Below are 23740 nucleotides of genomic sequence, written 5' to 3'. Positions count from 1 at the left end.
AATAAACTCAGTACCTAAAATATGTATTTTAGAGCTACTCCTTCTTTGTCCATTCTTCTGCACAGAAGCAGCAGTCTAGCCGGTGTGACCAGGCTGGCGCACACCCACAATGCCTCTGCTCTGTGTTGGGAAACCATGCAGAGGAGTCAGAGTGCTTCCACAACCTGCAAGGCACTGCCTGTGCTGTGAAATGGAGCACAATGACGTCAGGAGAAGACTAGCAGCATGCACTGAGGCACACTGTCAACTGGAAGCCGGTCACTCCGTTAGATGGTGACCCCTGGTTGGAGCAGAAAGACCTGTAAAGGTCAGGGGTCATATCGTAGGACCCAACGGAAGAGAAGAATCTTATTAATTTTCACCCAGAAAGGATTTTTTTTAAAAGCTAGCACTGGCTGCATTATCTGTCTATAGATTAAAAAAAAAAAATATTCAATAGTTATTAAAGTTACATAAACATAAGGGAGACAGATATATCGGATAATTGTCCGACAAGTTTTCACACCATTATACATAGTTGTCAGCTGTGTACCAAAAAACAGCCCCCCCCGACGAGCGAGTTCCACACTCTGGACTCGCAGCGCGAGTATGCAGGAGCTCCCGTTCTGACAGGGGTCACATTGCATTATATTGATTTATAATGCTGTGTAACCCTTACAGTTCTGGAATGTATTGGATAACACTGACAGCATTATGTCAGTTTTATCCAATACATTCCAGACCTCTAAGGGTTACATAGCATCATAAATCAACATAATTCAATGCGATCCCATCAGGATGGGAGCTCCTGCATAATTACGCTGCGAGTCCGGAGTGTGGAACTCGGTCGTCTGAAAGGCGCCAATGTTCTAGAGGTCGGTGCCACTACATAACTTCAGTGGATCCACTGTCAGGGCATGGGTCTAAAACCCCGATCTTAATAAATGACCCCCATCATTTATACAGCATTCTGCACAAGAAAAGAGACACATTCATAATAATCACATACATTTACTTATTCAATCCTTTCAGAAACAGGTTGTGGTAGCAGCTATAAGAAGCTCCAGGAATGCAAGACTGGCTGGAAGCCTCTACATCTACAACCTATACTGAATCTTCTCATTACTGAAGACCTTGAAGTCGGAAGCACTATGCAGATCTGGACAGGTTACAAACTGAAAAAAAGTTATAATACTAATAAAATAAGCCAATGCAAAATATGAAAAACTAGTTGGAGAAGAAAGACCTCATCTAGAATGGGAAAAGACCCTTCTGCCACAGATGTCCTCCAGGACTTTCAGAGGAAACTATTAAAGCTGTTGGCCACTTTATAATAAATGTATCTATGTGAATATATAATGGAAAGTTGTAAAGATTACTTAGAGTTTTGATCCCGTTGCCCTTCTGACATGTACTATCCATAAACCTCCCTCCGGTCAATGGTCATGCGTTGCTTCACATCAATGCGACGTTACGCCCCGAGGAAGGGCGGCACCGCACAATCATGTTCAATGCATGGTCCAGAACTTTGGATTCTACTGCGCATGTCCCGAATTCCCTGTGTCATCATCCATTGTACAAGCACAGATTTCCCTGGTTGGGGCGTGAGCAGCAGAATCAGTGTATTCTGTAGAAAAGGGCTGTTCACGCAGAATTGTTTGCAGTTGATTTTGATGCTTTTTCCATCTGAAAATAAGCTCCAAAAACACTGCAAGCAATCCACCTCCCATTAATTTCAATGGGAAAAACGCACCATTTTCTTTTTTCTACTTAAAGGGACACTGACAGGCCCAATTAGCATATTGAGTTATATATATCACAGCACAGGTCATATAAAGTGTATTAGAATCATGTAAGTATCCCCCCTGCCCACCTTATAAATACGGAAATATAAAGTTTTATAACCTGCTTGTCCGGTCTCCAATCTGCCCAAGGGGCGGCGTTTCATCTGAAAATGTGCCCAGCCAGCCGCTCCCAACTGCCGTTCTGAAGCCCCGCCCAGCTCATCAATATTCACTTCGCTGGGCGGCGGCTACAACTCTCCAGGTCACGATCCTGCGCATGGGCAATCGAATCCTCCTGGTATCGTTCGTGTGTAATCTTCTGCGCCTCGCCGTGGTTAGATCGCGCCTGCGTACACACCTTGCCTGCGTCCCCGAGCCTCTGCCTCATGCGCATACGCCAGACACTGTTCATAGCAGCAGCGCTTCAGGCGCATGCGCATGAGGCAGAGGCTCGGGGACGCAGGCAGGGTGTGTACGCAGGCGCGATCTAACCACGGCGGGGCGCAGGCGCAGATTACACACGAACGATACCAGGAGGATTCGATTGCCCATGCGCAGGATCGTGACCTGGAGAGTTGTAGCCGCCGCCCAGCGAAGTGAATATTGATGAGCTGTGCGGGGCTTCAGAACGGCAGTTGGGAGCGGCTGGCTGGGCGCATTTTCAGATGAAACGCCGCCCCTTGGGCAGATTGGTGACCGGACAAGCAGGTTATAAAACTTTATATTTCCGTATTTATAAGGTGGGCAGGGGGGATACTTACATGATTCTAATACACTTTATATGACCTGTGCTGTGATATATATAACTCAATATGCTAATTGGGCCTGTCAGTGTCCCTTTAAAGTTTTAAAAACCGTGGTGCGGAAAAGAAAATTGAAGTCATTCTTGGTGTGGATTCTGCACTTAATTCACATTCAAGCTTCCTATTAAAATGAGCAGGCTCAAAAACCAAGTAAAAAAACAACAACGCAGCCACAAACTACATGGATTCCGCTTTATTTGTTTTCCAGCATGTAAAAACTAGGTGTGAACATACCCTAAAGGAGAGACTTTACTATAAAGCACTGTTTCCACTGTGCATGCGGCAGCCAGGGAAATCAGGGGTTCTCTAAGAGTAGAGAAAAAGTGGTCTTTATCAAACAGTGCTACAGTTTGTCCACGAGCTGCAGCGCAGCCGCTTTCACTTGAATGGGCATACGCGCCAATGGCAGGCACAGTGGCTTCTAGAGGAAAAACAAACAGTTCTTCAAACAATGGTAAAAAAAAAAAAAACATATTGAACTTTACTTCAGACTTCTAATGAATAAATAATTCCATTGTGCCCTTTCATAGTTTACTTTATTGTACTTATTGAATTTCACATTATTCTATAGTATGAAAATACTATATACATAAAGCTTTTTCTCCAATGTAATAAATATATACATTTTATTAAAATCACAAAGGTAAATGTAATCTACTCGAATATATTTACATGTGAAAGTATATACAGGTCCTTCTCAAAAAATTAGCATATTGTAATAAAGTTCATTATTTTCTGTAATGTACTGATAAACATTAGACTTTCATATATTTTAGATTCATTACACACCAACTGAAGTAGTTCAAGCCTTTTATTGTTTTAATATTGATGATTTTGGCATACAGCTCATAAAAACCCAAATTTCCTATCTCAAAAAATTAGCACATTTCCTCCGACCAATAAAAGAAAAGTGTTTTTAATACAAAAAAAGTCAACCTTCAAATAATTATGTTCAGTTATGCACTCAATACTTGGTCGGGAATCCTTTTGCAGAAATTACTGCTTCAATGCGGCGTGGCATGGAGGCAATCAGCCTGTGGCACTGCTGAGGTGTTATGGAGGCCCAGGATGCTTCGATAGCGGCCTTAAGCTCATCCAGAGTGTTGGGTCTTGCGTCTCTCAACTTTCTCTTCCCAATATCCCACATATTCTCTATGGGGTTCAGGTCAGGAGAGTTGGCAGGCCAATTGAACACAGTAATACCATGGTCAGTAAACCATTTACCAGTGGTTTTGGCACTGTGAGCAGGTGCCAGGTCGTGCTGAAATATGAAATCTTCATCTCCATAAAGCTTTTCAGCAGATGGAAGCATGAAGTGCTCCAAAATCTCCCGATAGCTAGCTGCATTGACCCTGCCCTTGATAAAACACAGTGGACCAACACCAGCAGCTGACATGGCACCCTAGACCATCACTGACTGTGGGTACTTGACACTGGACTTCAGGCATTTTGGCATTTCCCTCTCCCCAGTCTTCCTCCAGACTCTGGCACCTTGATTTCCGAATGACATGCAAAATTTGCTTTCATCCGAAAAAAGTACTTTGGACCACTGAGCAACAGTCCGGTGCTGCTTCTCTGTAGCCCAGGTCAGGCGCTTCTGCTGCTGTTTCTGGGGAATGCGGCACCTGTAGCCCATTTCCTGCACACGCCTGTACACGGTGGCTCTGGATGTTTCTACTCCAGACTCAGTCCACTGCTTCCGCAGGTCCCCCAAGGTCTGGAATCGGTCCTTCTCTACAATCTTCCTCAGGGTCCGGTTACCTCTTCTTGTTGTGCAGCGTTTTCTGCCACACTTTTTCCTTCCCACAGACTTCCCACTGAGGTGCCTTGATACAGCACTCTGGGAACAGCCTATTCGTTCAGAAATTTCTTTTTGTGTCTTACCCTCTTGCTTGAGGGTGTCAATGTTGGCTTTCTGGACAGCAGTTAGGTCGGCAGTCTTACCCATGATTGCGGTTTGGAGTAATGAACCAGGCTGGGAGTTTTTAAAAGCCTCAGGAATCTTTTGCAGGTGTTTAAAGTTAATTAGTTGATTCAGAAGATTAGGTTAATAGCTCGTTTAGAGAACCTTTTCATGATATGCTAATTTTTTGAGATAGGAATTTTGGGTTTTCATGAGCTGTATGCCAAAATCATCAATATTAAAACAATAAAAGGCTTGAACTACTTCAGTTGGTGTGTAATGAATCTAAAATATATGAAAGTCTAATGTTTATCAGTACATTACAGAAAATAATGAACTTTATCACAGTATGCTAATTTTTTGAGAAGGACCTGTACTTTATAGGACAAGCCTAACCCATCTGGTTTACAGATGTCCCTGTAATTGTACGGTATTAACTGCATACAGCGTCTAGTCACCTATCACCTGTATATGGTATCGCAGCTCAGCGCTAGTCACCTATCCACCTGTATATGGTACTGCAGATCAGCGCTAGCAAACTATCCACCTGTATATGGTACTGCAGATCAGCGCTAGCAAACTATCCACCCATATATGGTACTGCAACCCAGCAATAGTCACCTATCCAGACACATACAGTCCTGATCAAAAGTTTAAGACCACTTGAAAAATGGCAAAAGAAAAATCATATTGAGCATGGCTGGATCTCAACAAGGTTACAAGTAGAGCTTCAACATGCAACAAGAAGAAATGGGAGTAAAACAAAACATTTTTTGAGCATTCAATTGTTTCTATTGCAGTCTATTGTTCCACTGAAGGAAAAAGCACCCAGACCATTATGGCGCCCCCTCCACTGTGGCGCGTAGAAAACATCTCAGGTGGGATCTGGTTGTCATGCCAGTAACGTTGGAAACCATCAGGACCATCAAGGTTACATTTTTTCTCATCAGAGAATAAAACTTTCTTCCACCTTTGAATGTCCCATGTTTGGTGCTCTCTTGCAAAGTCCAAACGAGCAGTTCTGTGGCGTTCAAGGAGATGAGGTCTTTGAAGACGTTTTTAGTTTTTGAAGCTCTTCATTTTCAGATGCCGTCTGATGGTTATGGGGCTTCAGTCAGCACCAGTAAGGGCCTTAATTTGGGTCGAGGATCGTCCAGTGTCTTGACAGACAGCCAATTGGATCCTCCGGCTCAGTGCTGATGAAATATTTTTGGGTCTTCCACTTGACTTTTTTGTTCCATAACCCTCAGGATCATTTAAGAAATTCCAAATGACTGTCTTACTGCGTCCCACCTCAGCAGCGATGACACGCTGTGAGAGACCCTGCTTATGCAGTTCAACAACCCGACCACGTTCAAAAAGGGAGAGTTTTTTGCCTTTGCCATCACAACGTGTGACTACCTGACAGAACATGACAATGAATCCACATCTTTGCACAGATTTGGCCTTTTAAAGGCATGTGGTCCTAAAATTTGGATAAGCTGAAAAACAGCCTGTTTCAGTTTAATCGTTATTTTCAATTAATTGAATGCAAAAAATTTTTGGGGTCTCACTCTCATTTCTTCTTGTTGCATGTTGAAGCTCTACGTGGAACCTTATTAAGGTTGTAAAATATGATTTTTTGCCATTTTTCAAGTGGTCCTAAACTTTTGATCAGGACTGTATTTGATACTGCAGCTCAGCACTAGTCACCTATCCACCTGTATATGGTACTGCAGCTTTGTGCTAGTCATCTATCCACCTGTATATGGTACTGCAGCTCAGTGCTAGTCACCTATCCACCTGTATATGGTACTGCAGCTTTGTGCTAGTCATCTATCCACCCATATATGGTACTGCAGCTATGTGCTAGTCACCTATCCACCTGTATAGGGTACCGCAGCTCAGTGCTAGTCATCTGAATAGGTCCAAGATGTAATACCATGCTTGGACAGATGGACCTGACTGTTTTGAATACTGTAGTGAGAATTATAGCGCCTTTGTTCTTTTGAGTGGTAGAGGTCAGAATCCCAACTATAACACATTGGAGGCTTATACTAAGGCTAGACCATCAATGTTAAAAGCTGGAAACCCCTTAAAGTGGTTGTTGCACTACAACAACTTACCACTGGATGGGGGATACGTGATAGGTGGGGTTTTACCCCTGCAAGTGTGTCCTAATAGTGGAATGTGGGCCTCGAGTCTTGTGGGCTTCAGCAGTACCCCTCGCCAATCAGACACTTATAAGTTTCTGTAATGAGGCATCTCCTTTAAGCTATTTTATATTACATTTCTTATTCAGTTGGATTACATCAATGAGGGTAATTACCTGTGTTCTTTGCAAGTCTTAGGGCTCCTGAACGAGACAAGAAGGATATTTCGTGGCCTACGGTGTCCCATAGGACTAGATACAATGGGACTGCAACGATTCTGCGTGTCACCATGGAATTCCCAGTAACCCCTTGAAGTAACGTTCTGATGAAACATGCCAAAATGGATATCTCATCTGTGCAGACTCCAACCAGTGGTACAGTAAAGCACAAGGAACTTCTATAGATGCCATATTGAAGGGGTTTTCTGAGACTTTCATTCTGATGACCTATACTCTGTTATCCGATCAGCTGTTTGAGAAGGCACTGGTGCTCACAGTAGCGCCGCGGCCTTTTTGCAGCTTATCCTAGACAGTGTGACGTCACATTTATCAGTCACATGGCTTAGATGCAGCTCAGTCCCACTGAAGTGAATAAGGCTGAGCTGTGATACCAAGCATGGCCGCTGATCGTCGGTGTGGCTGGGTGTCGACATAAACATCTCAGAAAACCCCTTTAAGGCTCAGAAAAAAAGAAGTTGTGCACAAAAACTACCTTTTTTTTTCATTTTACTAAATCTTGTTAAAAACTTCCCCACACTTCCAGCTTAGTAGAAGCATTAATGCAGCATATTGTAACATAAGGCACAGAAGGATGTAACACTATACCACAGGCAATAAATAGAAGCACGCATTGTTTCAGATTAACAGCAGCATAGTCCAGCGGGGCGAGGTACTTGAGGTGTCCTTAAGGCACTGCGGTAAGTGACTATCCCCCTACAAAAATGAAATATCACATTAACTACTCATGTACCTTAAAGTAGTATCAGTTTGAAAATCTAGGTATGTTCCAGTCACGTAAACCTGATGCTTTGATGACATTTTTTTCTACAGAAGCTGTTTGTATGATAGAAAATAGACACTTCCAAAATACTGTGGAATGCACATGAATGCCATACAGAGGAAAGCATGTCCTCCGAGTAAATGGGTTGCTCAGGGACATAACTATGCATGATGGTACCCAAGGCAGACTGGGCATACTCATATACCCAATATGATTTACACATCCTTTAGTGTGTAATCAGAGGGCAAAACGGAGTAGTAACAGTCACACGGTGGAGCAGTTGTCTGGTAGGTCTAATGCCCATAGGTTTCTGCCCTTCGTGAGGAAAATTACACTTTAGGCCCATTTGTTGCATCTGCTCTTCCAATTAAGGGAAATGCCCTCTTCCAGATCTAAAAACGAAACAAAAAATAAAAATAAAAATTATATTTAAAGAGAATCGATACAAAACTGTAAATGTGATTTAGATTTTCAAGCCTAGATTGATCTATTTCAATCTATATATTTTATACAAGTCCAACTATCTATATCTAAATATACTTACCAATAGCTTTATAAAAAAAATACTTATATATATATATATATATATATTTTAAAGGGGTTGTCCGGCCTTGGAGCCAAAAAAACCGAGATCCTCCCCTGAACATAACCCAACCCCCCCCCCCCCCCCCACTCATCTGCTCTGTTCCTGGCCACTTCTAGTCCCCGCAGGACCAGGATACCTCAGCGGTCACAAAAACTTGAATGCTACGTCACAGCACTTATGTACCGTTCAAGCCAAGGTCGGACAATTCCTTTAATATACATGCAGTAGACTACATATAAAATATTCAGAACAGGCTAGAGCTGTTGCTCTAAAGTGATTTATTACATACCACACATAGGAAACATAAAATACATTATTACAGCATGTGGTAATATTTTTTTTCTTAACTTTTACATTTAAACTAGCCCAGAAGCTAACATACCGATGGTGGCTTTGATGGCTCCAGATGTCTTCCAAGAAAGGAGAGCAAGCGTCTCCAGATCAGGCCACTTCCCAGGAACATAACTCCTGTAATGAACCAAAACACTTGGGGATCCTAAAATGAAAAAAGAAAACACATTGAAATGTGGAAGTAAATTCAAAAGGAAACTCATTTTATTTTAAAATATCATATTTATTTGCCCTATAAGATGCACTCCCCCCCCCCCCCCAAAAAAAGGGGGAAAATGGCAGTGCGTCTTATGGGGTGAATACTAATAATTAGTACAGCAGGACTGGGGAGTGGTGAATACAGCACTCCTTGTGCTGGCTCTGTACTCACCGCTCCCTGGTCTTCATCCGCTGGTGCTGCACACTGTGCTGTGACCTGTGCACAGAGTGAGGACGTCAGCCCGCTCTGTGACCTCATGTTGTGCGACATCAGGTCACAGCACAGGGCGGCAGGAAGAAGATCTCCTGGGTGGCGTCGTTGTCAGGAGCAGGAAATGTGAATAAATTTTTTTCCTGATCCGAGGTCTGACAATCATTAAGGGGTCTGACTGGGGGCCTCATCTGGGGTCTGAGACACACTGGGGGTGTGATTGGGGGTCCTGACAACACTGAGGGTTAGATCTGAGGGGGGGGGGGGGGGGTCTGAAGATTTTTTTTTAAATTATTTTCCTTCTTTAAAACCTAGGTGCTACTTAGGGGCAGGTGCGTCTTCTAGGGCAAAAATACAGTATGTCACTGTGAAGCCCAACTTTAGACATCAGAATGAACGGTGTAGTGTGTGCAGAACTGCTCATTTTTAGTATCAAAAACTCCAGATGGAGATGATGATAAAAAACATTCGACAACTGAGGAAAAAAAAACTGAAAAACCGTCAAACCTCTTCAAAAGTGGACTCCAAGTTCATCCCAAAAGCCACTCCAATTAGACCAAAGAGAGAAAGGGAAAAGGTTCCCATGGTCAGCTGCAAATTGAGTCTCATCATCACATTCCGATGACTGGAAGAGAAAAACGTGGGCAAAGTTGATGCTCTAAACACTAAATCCTGGGTGCATGTAATATTAACAGTGTGTACAAGTGCTTATAGATGCTTTTCTTAAATTAATGACAGAGTCACTTTAAAGTAGGTCAGTCTGCTTCATATTCCCTGCGCAAGGGCAGCATACTACAGCTACAGGTCCATACTCCAAGTAGACAAGAGGCATCCAAACGTGTTTTGCTGTTTGGCTACTAACACTCTGGACTCTCCATGAGGACAGCGCTCCCTCACCCATCACTGTAGTGACAGACAGATTGCTGTATATGGTCTATGCACAGCAGTTCAGGAATCAGTGCACTGCGGGGTGGGAGAGGCAGGGGGAATTTTATCCTCATGAATACACCAAACTACATGTCTGCCGAATTCTCTGTGCTCCTAGTAGCCAGATGGCTGAACATTTTTAGTGCCACTTTAGCTATGAATAGTACATACCTGCAGCTGTAATATGCTGCAGTTACATAAGGCAGCATTAGGCAGCATATTAAATTGACAGATTTGCTTTAAAGGGGTTGTCTGGCCTTGGAGCCACGGGTCCTTTAACAAAAAAATAATAAAAAAATCAACTTACCACAACTGCTCCGTTCTTGGACACTTCCGTTTCTGCAGGATCAGGAAGTGGCTTGGCACCGTGACTGCTGCAGCCAATCACAGGTCTCAGCAGTCACATCCTGTGACGTGATGTATCGTGAACAGAGCAGCGACGGGACTGCATACAGGTTAAATTGTGTTTTCTTGTTAAGGGACCCAGGTTATACCCAAAGGGGTTGTTGGCTCAAAGGTCAGACAACCCCTTTAAAAAAAAAAATAATACACTGACAATAGATACGCTTTCTGATTCCTAAGAAAGGATAACTGCCAATATCACTGTGTGCACAGTACATATGTAAGATAATGACATGAGAAGCAACCTGTCCAAGTTGATAAAAATCACACTTTCAGAGTCATCAATCAGCACACGCAGCTCTCTGGCCACATTTGCTAGATCTTCTGCTTGTCTGTAATAATTCTCAAGAAGCAGCTCCATTTCTTCTGTGTGATCTATCCGTGAAGCGCTCTCTTCACTACAAATGACAACATTACAAGTTATATATACTGTGAAATTCCTCTTCACCACATATTTACTGATCAGTCCTCATAAAGATCCCTATTTAAAGAGGACCCTTCATGGGTTTGTAGTAAGCGAGATAAATATCTGTACCCCCCCGCTGATGCTGCCACCCTGCCTGGTTTTTTAAAATAGCGCTCCTACACCATGTTATGGCCCCCCGCAAATTTTGCGCTTAGTATGCTAATACTGAGCATCAGAGCAATAGGGAGGAAACGCATTCTCTCTCTCTCTCTGTGGGCGTCTCCTTCTCCCCTGGCTGTAGCGCTGTGACGCTCTGTGCTGCGATTGGACAGCACTACAGCCAGGGGAGAAGGAGACGCCCACAGAGAGAGAGCATGCATCTCCTCACCATTGCTCCGATGCTCAGTATTAGCATACTGAGCGCAAAATTTGCAGGGGGCCATAACGTGGTGCAGGAGCGCTATTTAAAAAAAAAAACAGGCAGGGTGGCAGCATCAGTGGGGGGTACCCCGCAGGTACAGATATTTATCTCACTTACTACAAACCCATGAAAGGTCCTCTTTCAACTTAAAGAGTAACTGTCATGTTTTCATCAAAAAATTTATTTTAGCATATGTTACTGCTGCAGCAGCATTAGGCATAGAGCAATCTTTAGTTTCTTCACATACCACTGTTTTCCTTGAGTTTTTCCCTAAGTTACGGCTGTTTAAACATTTACAATATGAGGACCTACTCAAGATGGCTCCTCTGCCAGTACTCTGAGGGAAAGCAGTTTTGGCCTCACTTCCCATACATACTTGCTGTAGCCAGCAGCTCTCTGCCAGCCAATCAGATTGGATTACTGAGAGACACGCCTCCTCACCCTGCAGCCTAATGCAGGCATGCAGTATGGAGGACCGCCCCTCCGTCTTACTGTCAGACAAGCCATAGCAACTGTCTTTTAAAGGGAGCAGTAGAAAGGGACAGAGGACATTAATAAAAGCTGTTATTATAAGGTAATTACAGATATTTTGACAATCATTGACAGACTTACTCAGGTATACATGCCTTGCTCTAATAAACTAGCAAATAAAAAAAACCTAAAATGACAGTTACACTTTAAAGTGAACCCGTCTGGGGATTTCCGATGGGTGTCGGCTATGACTGAAGGAGAGAAGCTAAGCTCCGTTTCATAGATTGACAGATAAATGTATAAATACATTGATATTAGATAGAGATAGCTATAAAGAATTTGGAGCAGTATTTTGAAGTAAAAGCAGAGTAAATCCTGACAAGATTCCTGCGAGATCACAGCCAGCTGAATTTGTGAGGTTAATACATACAGCGCTTGAGGGTCAGACAGTCTGGTCAGACACAGCTCTTCTATAAGCTCATCTTCATCCAGGATTTCCAGAATTGCTTCTTTGAAAACTTTTACATCCGTTTCCAACTCCGATAGACTGTAAAATACACACAAGATAAATACACTGGAAAACTTTTATATATGTCCCCACCTGTTCAATGCAAAAGGCATCACTCCTATACTCTACTTACGTTTTCCCATTCTGCAGCAGGACATGCAGTTTACTTCTATCTACAGACATAAGCTTGGGGTCCACCAAAGCTTCCAAAGTTTCTAGGATTTGAGGTTGTAAAAAATGAAGTCTTCCGTGCAGAGTGCTAATCTGGAGAAAAACATTTGTATTACCGTAATATTACACAAGCCTGTGACATGTATTATACCTACTACAGACAATTTACTTAAAAGGGCTCCTGTCATTAGATTCATTGCCCTGAAACGGGCTGACCTGGGACATGGGCACAGGTCAGCAGAAACGGGCAGTCTTGGCCTCATCCCCAAGTGTGGCTTTATTTCTGAGAAAAATTAACTTTTGGGGGTGTTGCCGTTAGTCCTAGAGGCTCTGTTCTCCCTACTGCTCCGCGTGCCCTGCACTTTGACAGGACCAGGCAGTGTAAACGTCATCATGCCTGCGCTTTAGTACCCGGCGCCGTACAGGGTAGAGGCTCACCGGCAGTTCTGTACTGCCCCAGGTACTGAAGCACATGGCAAAGGTGAAAGACATGGGTACCTTAAAGGGCTTGTCCACTCCTTTACTGCTAATGACCCATCCTCAAGATAGGCCATCAATCACCAGGGGACCGGCATCATTTGGCAGTAGTATCAGAGTTACAGCTCTGTCCATTGGCTATAGCTGATAACTGCAGCACTGCTCCCACTAAAGTGCTCCTTCCACTGCACAGTGGACAAAGATGTGTCGTTTTTGCACTGACTTGCGATGGAGCTACTCTGAAACAGCTGTAGGATCTCTGCCAATGAGATACTGGTTGCCTTCCCTCAGAATTGGCCATCAACATTAAAGGGGTTCTGCAGTTTTTTTAAACTGAGGATAGATCATCAGAATCTGATCGGCTGGGGTCTGACACCTGGGACCCTTGCCGATTAGCTGTTTGAGAAGTCAGCAGCACTGGCAGTAGTGCCAAGGCCTTCTCACCGTTTACCGCATGCCCAGTGACGTCACAACTAGTATCAATGGCCTGGGTGGGGCTAAACTCTGCTCACTACAGCGCCGCTGCCTTCTCAAACAGCTGATCGGTGGGGGTCCCGGGTGTCGGACCCCTGCCAATCAGATGCTGATGATCTATCATCAGTTTAAAAAAACTGCAGAACCCCTTTAAAGTAGTGGACAACTCCTTTAAGATCTGCTCATAACCACACTGAAAGAAGAAGAATGATGTCTTACCCTGTGCTGGAGGATCGCTTCCAGAGCTCTGAACTCAAAAGGTAAAGAATATGTGACTAGCTGTCCTTCTCCTGCTAGCTGAGGTGCAAGCTCACGGAGAAACCATTGCTCCAGGTGCAAGTTCCGATAATCCAATATTAGCAGATACTCCGAAGTAATAACAGCTTTTACAAACTGCAAGAGGGTGGAGGGAAACAAAAAGTTTTGCTTAGTAAACTCTACAATATGCAATGCTGAAATATTAAAGGGAATCTGTCACCAGCGACCTTCTATGCAACTTCTTGCATAGACACATAGCTGTGCTTCGCCTGATTAAAATACTATGATGAATTGATCTGAGGCCCCGTACCTTAGTTATGATGCTTTTTCTTAATATGCAAATTAGGCCTTTGGTGCAACGAGGGAGTCACTATTGCTCTTGTTAAAGCAAGCTTTGCTCCTTTCTGTGGCCAGGCCCTCCCTGGCTGCTCTGATTGACAGGGCCGGGCAGTGCCAAAGCAGCTATACATTGGCATACGTTAGGGAATACGCCTGATGTAAACCTACCAATCGCAATCGGAAATTTGTCAAATTTTCAATTTTTCTAGGTTTGGAAATAATCATTTTTATCCTGCGATTGCATTTAACTGGCATGTGGTTACTATTACCTCCATTCTTAAAATGATCTTGTTGTTTCTGGCATTGATGCTGACTAGATGCTGAAACCTCAGATCCCGTGCTTGAAGTCCCAACTCCTGATATAATTCTGTCTTCTTCCTTTCTGCCCCAAAAAAATAAAAATATAAATCATGAATGGAAAACTCTGATATCTGTAGACAGAATTTTATATATATATTGTTGTATGAATTATTGTTAGAATGTATGGGCTCCGATGAGCCGAAGTAAGTTACTCACGAAGTCGTGCGTGATTTCGTGGAATATCTTCGGTAGTTGATATTTTTATTTATTTTTTTAAGGGTACTTTCACACTAGTGTTATTCATTTACGGCATTGAATTCCGTCCTAGGGGCTCAATACCGGAAAAGAACTGATCAGTTTTATCCTAATGCATTCTGAATGGAGAGCAATCCGTTCAGGATGCATCAGGATGTCTGCAGCATGCTACGGTTTTATCTCCGTCCAAAATTGCGAAACACTTTTCCCATTGAAATGCATTAATGCTGGATCCGGGGCCGAGTGTTACGGCAAAACGGATTCGGCATTGCGGTCTGCGCATGCTCAGACCGCAAAAAATTAGAAAAAAATAAATAAATGCCGAATCAGTTTTTCCGGATGACACCGGACAGAGACGGATCTGGCATTTCAATGCATTTGTCATATGGATCAGGATCCTGATCTGTCTGACAAATGCCATCAGTTTACATACGTTTTGACGAATCCGGCAGGCAGTTCCGGCGATATAACTGCCTGCCGGAATCCTCTGTGAAAGTACCCTAAGTGGAAAACCACTATAAACCCGAACTCTGTCTTCCACATTCAAATACTGTAACAGAGACGAATCTCCGTACAGTATTATTCCAAAGTTTTGAACGAAGCGACTTCGGATTAAGCACCCGAAGCTCGCTTTGCTCAACTCTAATTATTATACAGACACAATCTGCGGCAGCTTTCTGGTGCAAATACATTGAAAAATGCCAACGGGCTTCAGTCACCTTGAATTAGATTATGTTACAAGCCCTTAGATAAGAGCGGTCAGAGTGCAGCCATGTTCAGTTTCTTATACTGCAAACATCACAGAATAATGCACTGATTTCTTTAAACTTTCAATGGTTTCAGCTGTCCTTTTTTAGAATGACACTATAAAGCAGTTTACATGGATATAATACTTCCTGACATCCCGGTATGACCACAAGCTACATTCATTTTATCAGGGATAAGATATAAAGCAACCTCACTTCAGAAAATAGCATTTATTATGTAAAGAAAGTTAATACAAGCAACTTACTAATGTATCCATGTTAGTATCCATATTGCCTCCTTTGGCTGGATTCATTTCTCCATCATATTACACACTGCTTGTTTCCATGGTTACGACCACCCTACAATCCAGCAGTGGAGGTCTATGTCCTTGTCGCGCTCAGTAAGGACATGTCCTTTCTTGGCACAGTGTCGGACTCCACAGTTTTTGACCCTGCTGTAAATCACAGCGGATGTCCCTTTGCTGTTTAGCGCCATTTAAAGCGGCTAAACATTGAGCAGATCCACGGCATTCATGCTGAAAAAAGCGTGGCAGAAACCAGAGGGGTTTCTCCAGCAGAATATGCTTTGCTAAATCTGCCATGTAAACTGAGTATTAGGCGACTTTCACACTACCATTAAAGTTTTCCAGCATGGAGTTCCGTCACAGGGGCTTCAATACCGGAAAAAAAACGCTTCATGCATTCTGAATGGAGAGCATTCCGTTCAGTATGCATCAGGAAGTCTTCAGTTCAGTCCCTTTTGTGGTATTTTCTCCGGCCAAAATTCCGGAACACTTGCCGGATCCGGCATGAATTTCCATTGAAATGTATTAATGCCGGATCTGGTACCAAGTGTTCCGGAAAAACTGATCTGGTTTCCCGATCTGCAGATGCGCAGACCATTAAGTCTGTGCAAAAGATAAATACCGGATCAGTTTTTCCAGATGACACGGATCCAGTATTGCAATGCATTTGTCAGACAGATCCGCAAACAAATTAAACCCATTTGCATACGGATTTCCAGATCCAGCAGGCAGTTCCGACAACGGAACTGCCTGCCAGATTCTTCTAACGCTAGTGTGAAAGTACCCTTAAAGTTAAATTTCCATTTGTGGATTGTGGCAACATATTTCTGTGCCGCACAGATGCCTGGTCCTAGGGTGAATTAGGCCTCCTGCACACGTGTGCTTCCCGTTGCCGTATTGCGGACCGCATTTGTGGATCCGCAATACACGGGCACCGTTCCGTGTGCATTCCGCATCACGGATGCGAACCCATACACTTCAATGGGTCCGCAAATCTGGAGATGTGGAATGGAAGCACGGAAAAATATAGAACATGTCCTATCTTTTTGCGGAACGGCCTGATCGTGGACCCATTAAAGTGAATGGGTCCGCGATCCACTGCGGCTGCCCCACGGTGGGTGTTCGTGCATTGCGGCCTGCAATTTGCAGTTCGTGTGCAAGAGGCCTTATACTGACAGCTTTATGTCAGTATGATTCCGTTACAGAATGGTCAGGCAGAGACACACAGCATTATCATTCATGATAATGCCGTGCTTTTCTGTAGTACAGACCGCACAATCCCTCTCTCACATGGAGCGTGATTCCCCGCAAGGGACACGCTCATGTGAAAGAGTCTTTAAGGGTATAGACATGCAATGGGGTAACTGGTGTCGCTGATTTTTTTATTTTATTTTTATAGCTGGAGCATTTATTTTCAATGTTTTACCTGTAAAGCAAAATGTGCAACCAACTGCCACATCATAAACAGGCATCAAGCTGTGGTGAAACCACATGTGGTATGTACTGCCCCAGAATGCACCCAAACTAGGCCCAAACCTTGCATTTGCGACTTATTAAACACCACTTGTGACAAATTTTTTGTCGCAAGTGGCATTTCTGAGCCGCCCTCAGCACTTTCTGAAAAGGGGGCTTGACGAGGGTGGGCCCCCTACATTTGCAACTGTTTATAGACGCAAATAAAGACAGAAATCTGCGGCAGCTCCAAACTACCCTAGATGTCATTCTGACTGGGGTTGTTTCGGGTATCAAATTTTCAATACCCAATCAATACTTTTGTCTGGTATCGACCTCGATAACGGGATTTGCCTTTTTTCGATACTAGGCTTCGCTATTGCGCAGTCCAGTATCAGAGAACATGGAGCGCGCACAAAGCACAGGGCAGCAGGGAGAGATCCTATTCACCCTGATAGAGCTCTATTAGGGAGAACAGACAAGGGATTAAAGATCCCAGGTTCTAGCCCCTAAGGGGGAAATAGTTATTAAATAAAAAGTTAAAAAAATAAAAAAAATATTAAGTATAAATCACCCCCTTTCCCAATTTTACATATAAAATATATAAAACAATAAATAGACATATTACATATCACCATGTCCGAAAAGTCTAAACTATTAAAATATTTTTAAAAAGTCCTACGCGGTGAACGCTGTAACATAAAAAATAAAATAAAAATAAATAAATCAATAAAAACTGTGCGATTCACCATTTTTTTTAGTCACATTGTCCCTCCCAAAAAATAGGATAGGACTGTTCTACTATGGGCCGGACATTCCATAAAATGCGGAATGCACGCAGCTTTTTTAGTGTTTTATTTTTTTTGCATTGTATCGAATGGTATCGAGTATCGCAATAATAAAAAAATTTTGGTATCGAAACAACCCTAACTCTGACAGCTGATGATATGACGAGGCGCATCCTTCAGCAGCGTAAAAGGCCTGTGATAAATCTCCCACAAAGACCGCTAAGCAATAGGAATGCCACTGGCGACCTTGCTGATTATCACCCAGCTTTCCCAGAAACAGATCTAACCAAACAGCTGAAACTGATTTTTTTTTTCTTAATTTGGCAGAGAAGCAGGCGTCTAGGATTTACTAGGTATTTGACAATTTTATGGGGAAACACAGAATATGTCCAGGACTTACCAAATGACAATATGTTTCCTGCTTTGTCAAATTTCATCTGCAAATAGGAAACACAACAGTTAGAATTCACCGATATCTCGGATTATACAAGAAAACTGAACAATACCTTACAATGGCGTTCTGTCCAGTGGCAACAGTTATCCCCTCTCCCCACCGACTAGATACAGAAGAGACCCGCGCTCAGCGGAAGGGGTTATTCACACAGGCATATCCATTTTGAGGGCCGGAATTTGCGTATCTGCAAAATACTGATGCGGTCCACACTGAAACAATCCTATTTTGAAGACAAGGATGGCACACGTTCTCTCTTTTTACAGGAATGCGGACCAGACATACGGATGCGGACAGCACAGAGTCTGAGTGTGATCCGCAAAAATGCGTATTGGTTGTGGACCGAAAATAGAGTGGTGAGATCAGCCCCTAAGGCTAGGTCTACACGGTGACATTTGTTGCGCAATAGATAGGGCACAACCACACTGCAACATTTTTCTGCACCAATGTTGCGCGCCAATTTTTATAATGGCAGTCTATAGTGTTGCACTGCAACATGCTGCGACTGCGACACGGCAGTCGAAAAAAATTCCATCTCGAATGGATTTTCTGCGACTGTCGCGTCGCAGAATGTTGCATGTTGCAGTGCGACACCATAGACTGCCATTATAAAAATTGGCGCGCGACATTGGTGCAAAAACAAATGTTGCAGTGTAGTTGTGCCCTATCTGTCGCGCGACAAATGTCGTCATGTAGACCTAGCCTTATAGGGAGAAGCAGTTTTACACAACATTGGGTGGGCATATATTTCAGGCAGCACCCAAAATCATCGTTTCTGGGCAGCGATTGTGCGGTGTAAACCTGCCTGGAAACAATGGACTGGTATGGCGGTAGGAGGAGATGATTGCGGCATGTAAATGCACCTCTACCCAACAATCAATTATACAGAAGATTTCATAACTTACCACAGAGAACACTGGAGCAACACTGGCTAACGTGGCTTGAGTGGTGTCCGACTGTGTATGGCGGCATACTGTACCTGAAGAACAGGGGATGTAAGGCACCAACATGGCAGATGCAGGAGATAATACACAGATATAATAGCAGTTTTGCAGGAGATAAGTCCAGCTTGGTATAGTTGCCTTAAATGCACGACCGCCTGATCGCCTGGCAGCAGCCTCAGAGTACGGTACGACTGGTAAGGGTCTATTCACACTGTGCTCGAAGTGTACACTGAAGGTTTCGGATGTCGCATACACTGGCATTAATACCTGCCTAGCAACCTACAGCAGATGGGTGGGTCCGAATCTAATCCTCAAAAAACAGTGTGCTTGAGGCCTTACTGTGGTCTATAATGGCAAAGAGGCATGCGACTGGTATCCTGCAGCAGTGTCTCGCTATACCATGTGCGCAACCACACTGGCAATCAGCAGATATGATATTGCAATGAGACACTGTGTTATGCCACCCAAACTGCCACTCCCCTGACACCGTCCGAATTCCAGTGGGGCAAACTATAATCACAAGGAAAATGTAACTGAAGTGAAATTTAAGTTTTCACCAAAAAATGTCACAGAAAGGAAAAATGGAGCCCAGGTTACGAACCAGGAACATGTCTCAGCAGTGAAGTCTACATAACGTACATTCCAGGCAGTATAACATACAGGCACAGTCAGTAAGTGTAGGTCTGTACGTACATTCCAGGCAGTATAACACACAGGCAGGCAGTGTAGGTCTGTACATACATTCCAGGCAGTATAACATACAGGCAGTCAGTCAGTGTAGGTCTGTACATACATTACAGGCAGTATAACATACAGTCAGTCAGTGTAGTATAACACACAGTCAGTCAGTGCAGGTCTGTACATACATTCCAGGCAGTATAACATACAGGCAGGCAGTCAGTGTAGGTCTGTACATACATTCCAGGCAGTATAACACACAGGCACAGTCAGTCAGTGCAGGTCTGTACATACATTCCAGGCAGTATAACATACAGGCAGGCAGTCAGTCAGTGCAGGTCTGTACATACATTCCAGGCAGTATAACATACAGGCACAGTCAGTCAGTGCAGGTCTGTACATACATTCCAGGCAGTATAACATACAGGCAGGCAGGCAGTCAGTCAGTGTAGGTCTGTACATACATTCCAGGCAGTATAACATACAGGCAGGCAGGCAGTCAGTCAGTGTAGGTCTGTACATACATTCCAGGCAGTATAACATACAGGCAGGCAGGCAGTCAGTCAGTGTAGGTCTGTACATACATTCCAGGCAGTATAACATACAGGCAGGCAGGCAGTCAGTCAGTGTAGGTCTGTACATACATTCCAGGCAGTATAACATACAGGCAGGCAGGCAGTCAGTCAGTGTAGGTCTGTACATACATTCCAGGCAGTATAACATACAGGCAGGCAGGCAGTCAGTCAGTGTAGGTCTGTACATACATTCCAGGCAGTATAACATACAGGCAGGCAGGCAGTCAGTCAGTGTAGGTCTGTACATACATTCTAGGCAGTATAACATACAGGCAGGCAGTCAGTCAGTGCAGGTCTGTACATACATTCCAGGCAGTATAACATACAGGCAGGCAGTCAGTCAGTGCAGGTCTGTACATACATTCCAGGCAGTATAACATACAGGCAGGCAGTCAGTCAGTGCAGGTCTGTACATACATTCCAGGCAGTATAACATACAGGCAGGCAGTCAGTCAGTCAGTGCAGGTCTGTACATACATTCCAGGCAGTATAACATACAGGCAGGCAGTCAGTCAGTGCAGGTCTGTACATACATTCCAGGCAGTATAACATACAGGCAGGCAGTCAGTCAGTGCAGGTCTGTACATACATTCCAGGCAGTATAACATACAGGCAGGCAGGCAGTCAGTGCAGGTCTGTACATACATTCCAGGCAGTATAACATACAGGCAGGCAGGCAGTCAGTCAGTGCAGGTCTGTACATACATTCCAGGCAGTATAACATACAGGCAGGCAGGCAGTCAGTCAGTGCAGGTCTGTACATACATTCCAGGCAGTATAACATACAGGCAGGCAGTCAGTCAGTGCAGGTCTGTACATACATTCCAGGCAGTATAACATACAGGCAGGCAGTCAGTCAGTGCAGGTCTGTACATACATTCCAGGCAGTATAACATACAGGCAGGCAGTCAGTCAGTGCAGGTCTGTACATACATTCCAGGCAGTATAACATACAGGCAGGCAGTCAGTCAGTGCAGGTCTGTACATACATTCCAGGCAGTATAACATACAGGCAGGCAGTCAGTCAGTGCAGGTCTGTACATACATTCCAGGCAGTATAACATACAGGCAGGCAGTCAGTCAGTGCAGGTCTGTACATACATTCCAGGCAGTATAACATACAGGCAGGCAGTCAGTCAGTGCAGGTCTGTACATACATTCCAGGCAGTATAACATACAGGCAGGCAGTCAGTCAGTGCAGGTCTGTACATACATTCCAGGCAGTATAACATACAGGCAGGCAGTCAGTCAGTGCAGGTCTGTACATACATTCCAGGCAGTATAACATACAGGCACAGTCAGTCAGTCAGTGCAGGTCTGTACATACATTCCAGGCAGTATAACATACAGGAACAGTCAGTCAGTGCAGGTCTGTACATACATTCCAGGCAGTATAACATACAGGCACAGTCAGTCAGTGCAGGTCTGTACATACATTCCAGGCAGTATAACATACAGGCACAGTCAGTCAGTGCAGGTCTGTACATACATTCCAGGCAGTATAACATACAGGCACAGTCAGTCAGTGTAGGTCTGTACATACATTCCAGGCAGTATAACATACAGGCAGGCAGTCAGTCAGTGTAGGTCTGTACATACATTCCAGGCAGTATAACATACAGGCAGTCAGTCAGTGTAGGTCTGTACATACATTCCAGGCAGTATAACATACAGGCAGGCAGTCAGTCAGTGTAGGTCTGTACATACATTCCAGGCAGTATAACATACAGGCAGGCAGTCAGTCAGTGTAGGTCTGTACATACATTCCAGGCAGTATAACATACAGGCAGGCAGTCAGTCAGTGTAGGTCTGTACATACATTCCAGGCAGTATAACATACAGGCAGGCAGTCAGTCAGTGTAGGTCTGTACATACATTCCAGGCAGTATAACATACAGGCAGGCAGTCAGTCAGTGTAGGTCTGTACATACATTCCAGGCAGTATAACATACAGGCAGGCAGTCAGTCAGTGTAGGTCTGTACATACATTCCAGGCAGTATGACATACAGGCACAGTCAGTCAGTGTAGGTCTGTACATACATCCAGGCAGTATAACATACAGGCAGTGTAGGTCTGTACATACATTCCAGGCAGTATAACATACAGGCAGTGTAGGTCTGTACATACATTCCAGGCAGTATAACATACAGGCAGTGTAGGTCTGTACATACATTCCAGGCAGTATAACATACAGGCAGTGTAGGTCTGTACATACATTCCAGGCAGTATAACATACAGGCAGGCAGGCAGTCAGTGCAGGTCTGTACATACATTCCAGGCAGTATAACATACAGGCAGGCAGTCAGTGTAGGTCTGTACATACATTCCAGGCAGTATAACATACAGGCAGGCAGGCAGTGTAGGTCTGTACATACATTCCAGGCAGTATAACATACAGGCAGGCAGTCAGTCAGTGTAGGTCTGTACATACACTACAGGCAGTATAACATACAGTCAGTCAGTGTAGTATAACACACAGTCAGTCAGTGCAGGTCTGTACATACATTCCAGGCAGTCAGTGTAGGTCTGTACATACATTCCAGGCAGTATAACATACAGGCAGTGTAGGTCTGTACATACATTCCAGGCAGTATAACATACAGGCAGGCAGGCAGTCAGTGCAGGTCTGTACATACATTCCAGGCAGTATAACATACAGGCAGGCAGTCAGTGTAGGTCTGTACATACATTCCAGGCAGTATAACATACAGGCAGGCAGGCAGTGTAGGTCTGTACATACATTCCAGGCAGTATAACATACAGGCAGGCAGGCAGTCAGTGTAGGTCTGTACATACACTACAGGCAGTATAACATACAGTCAGTCAGTGTAGTATAACACACAGTCAGTCAGTGCAGGTCTGTACATACATTCCAGGCAGTCAGTGTAGGTCTGTACATACATTCCAGGCAGTATAACACAGACTATATACTCACTGCTGGGTGGCAAGATCCATCGTCGCCGGGGTCCAGATGTCTGGGTACAAGCCATCCACTGACCGTGCGGGAAGCAGCCGGGGATGCCAGTGAAAGTCCTCGCCTGTCCGAGAAGGGCACTGTAGCGCTGCAGCCTGTGCAGCCCCCTGACTACATCCATGACAGCCAGGCACCACAGCAACTGCTGCTCTCCAGGACTCCACATGGGTCGCCCAACCGGAAGCAAAGTTGGAGAGCTGTCATTGGATGTCGCCACTAGGGGGAAACCTGGGTCCACATTCTGTCTCCTCTGTGGAAGCCATGTTGTTGGAGACCGTTCGGCAGTGAAAAAGTGAACAACGGTCCCATTACAGAGATGCTTGTGTAGACATTGCATTTTTAAGTGAAGACATTTTCAGTGTTTGCTTCAGCAGTTGGGAAGTTCTATTTGCCTTTGCAAGACACACGATTCTCTTTGCATGATTATGTACATTTTAGAACTTGTATAAACTCGAGCTGTATAACTTGAAT

At 44.1% G+C, this 23740-nt stretch overlaps 2 protein-coding genes across 2 annotated transcripts in view; one reads left to right on the top strand and one right to left on the bottom strand.

The window, feature by feature from the left end:
* The window catches only part of GPLD1 (glycosylphosphatidylinositol specific phospholipase D1), a 65088-nt gene extending 63329 nt beyond the window's left edge, over positions 1-1759 (top strand). Inside the window, exon 25 of the mRNA XM_044295335.1 lies at positions 1012-1759. Coding sequence (XP_044151270.1) covers positions 1012-1092 — 81 coding nt within the window. The 3' untranslated portion in view covers positions 1093-1759. The remainder of the gene's footprint in view (positions 1-1011) is intronic.
* A 4286-nt stretch (positions 1760-6045) lies between these two features.
* On the bottom strand, positions 6046-23438 carry MRS2 (magnesium transporter MRS2). The gene is made up of 11 exons (XM_044293283.1): positions 23231-23438; positions 19003-19076; positions 18047-18083; positions 14070-14182; positions 13423-13596; positions 12215-12345; positions 12004-12120; positions 10521-10673; positions 9454-9571; positions 8569-8682; positions 6046-7992 (listed from the first exon to the last, which is right to left on the bottom strand). The coding sequence occupies exons 1-11, from the start codon at positions 23433-23435 to the stop codon at positions 7930-7932; spliced, it is 1299 nt and encodes a 432-aa protein (XP_044149218.1). The 5' UTR covers positions 23436-23438; the 3' UTR covers positions 6046-7929.
* Positions 23439-23740: the final 302 nt, after the last annotated feature.

This window comes from Bufo gargarizans, chromosome 5 (assembly GCF_014858855.1).
Source record: "Bufo gargarizans isolate SCDJY-AF-19 chromosome 5, ASM1485885v1, whole genome shotgun sequence".
In the NCBI taxonomy this organism is placed as follows: Eukaryota; Metazoa; Chordata; class Amphibia; order Anura; family Bufonidae; genus Bufo; species Bufo gargarizans.
The sequence above is the reverse complement of the archived record's forward strand: the minus strand, read 5'-3'. Positions and strand labels throughout refer to the sequence as shown.

Excerpts from the sequence above, each read along its gene's own strand:
- MRS2 (XM_044293283.1), bottom strand. The coding sequence starts at position 23,435 with ATGTGGAGTCCTGGAGAGCAGCAGTTGCTGTGGTGCCTGGCTGTCATG. Across the intron at positions 19,077-23,230 it reads ATGGATCTTGCCACCCAGCA|GTACAGTATGCCGCCATACA; the intron begins GTGAGTATATAG and ends CCTGTTCTTCAG. Across the intron at positions 14,183-18,046 it reads AGGAAACATATTGTCATTTG|AAAGGAAGAAGACAGAATTA; the intron begins GTAAGTCCTGGA and ends TTTTTGGGGCAG.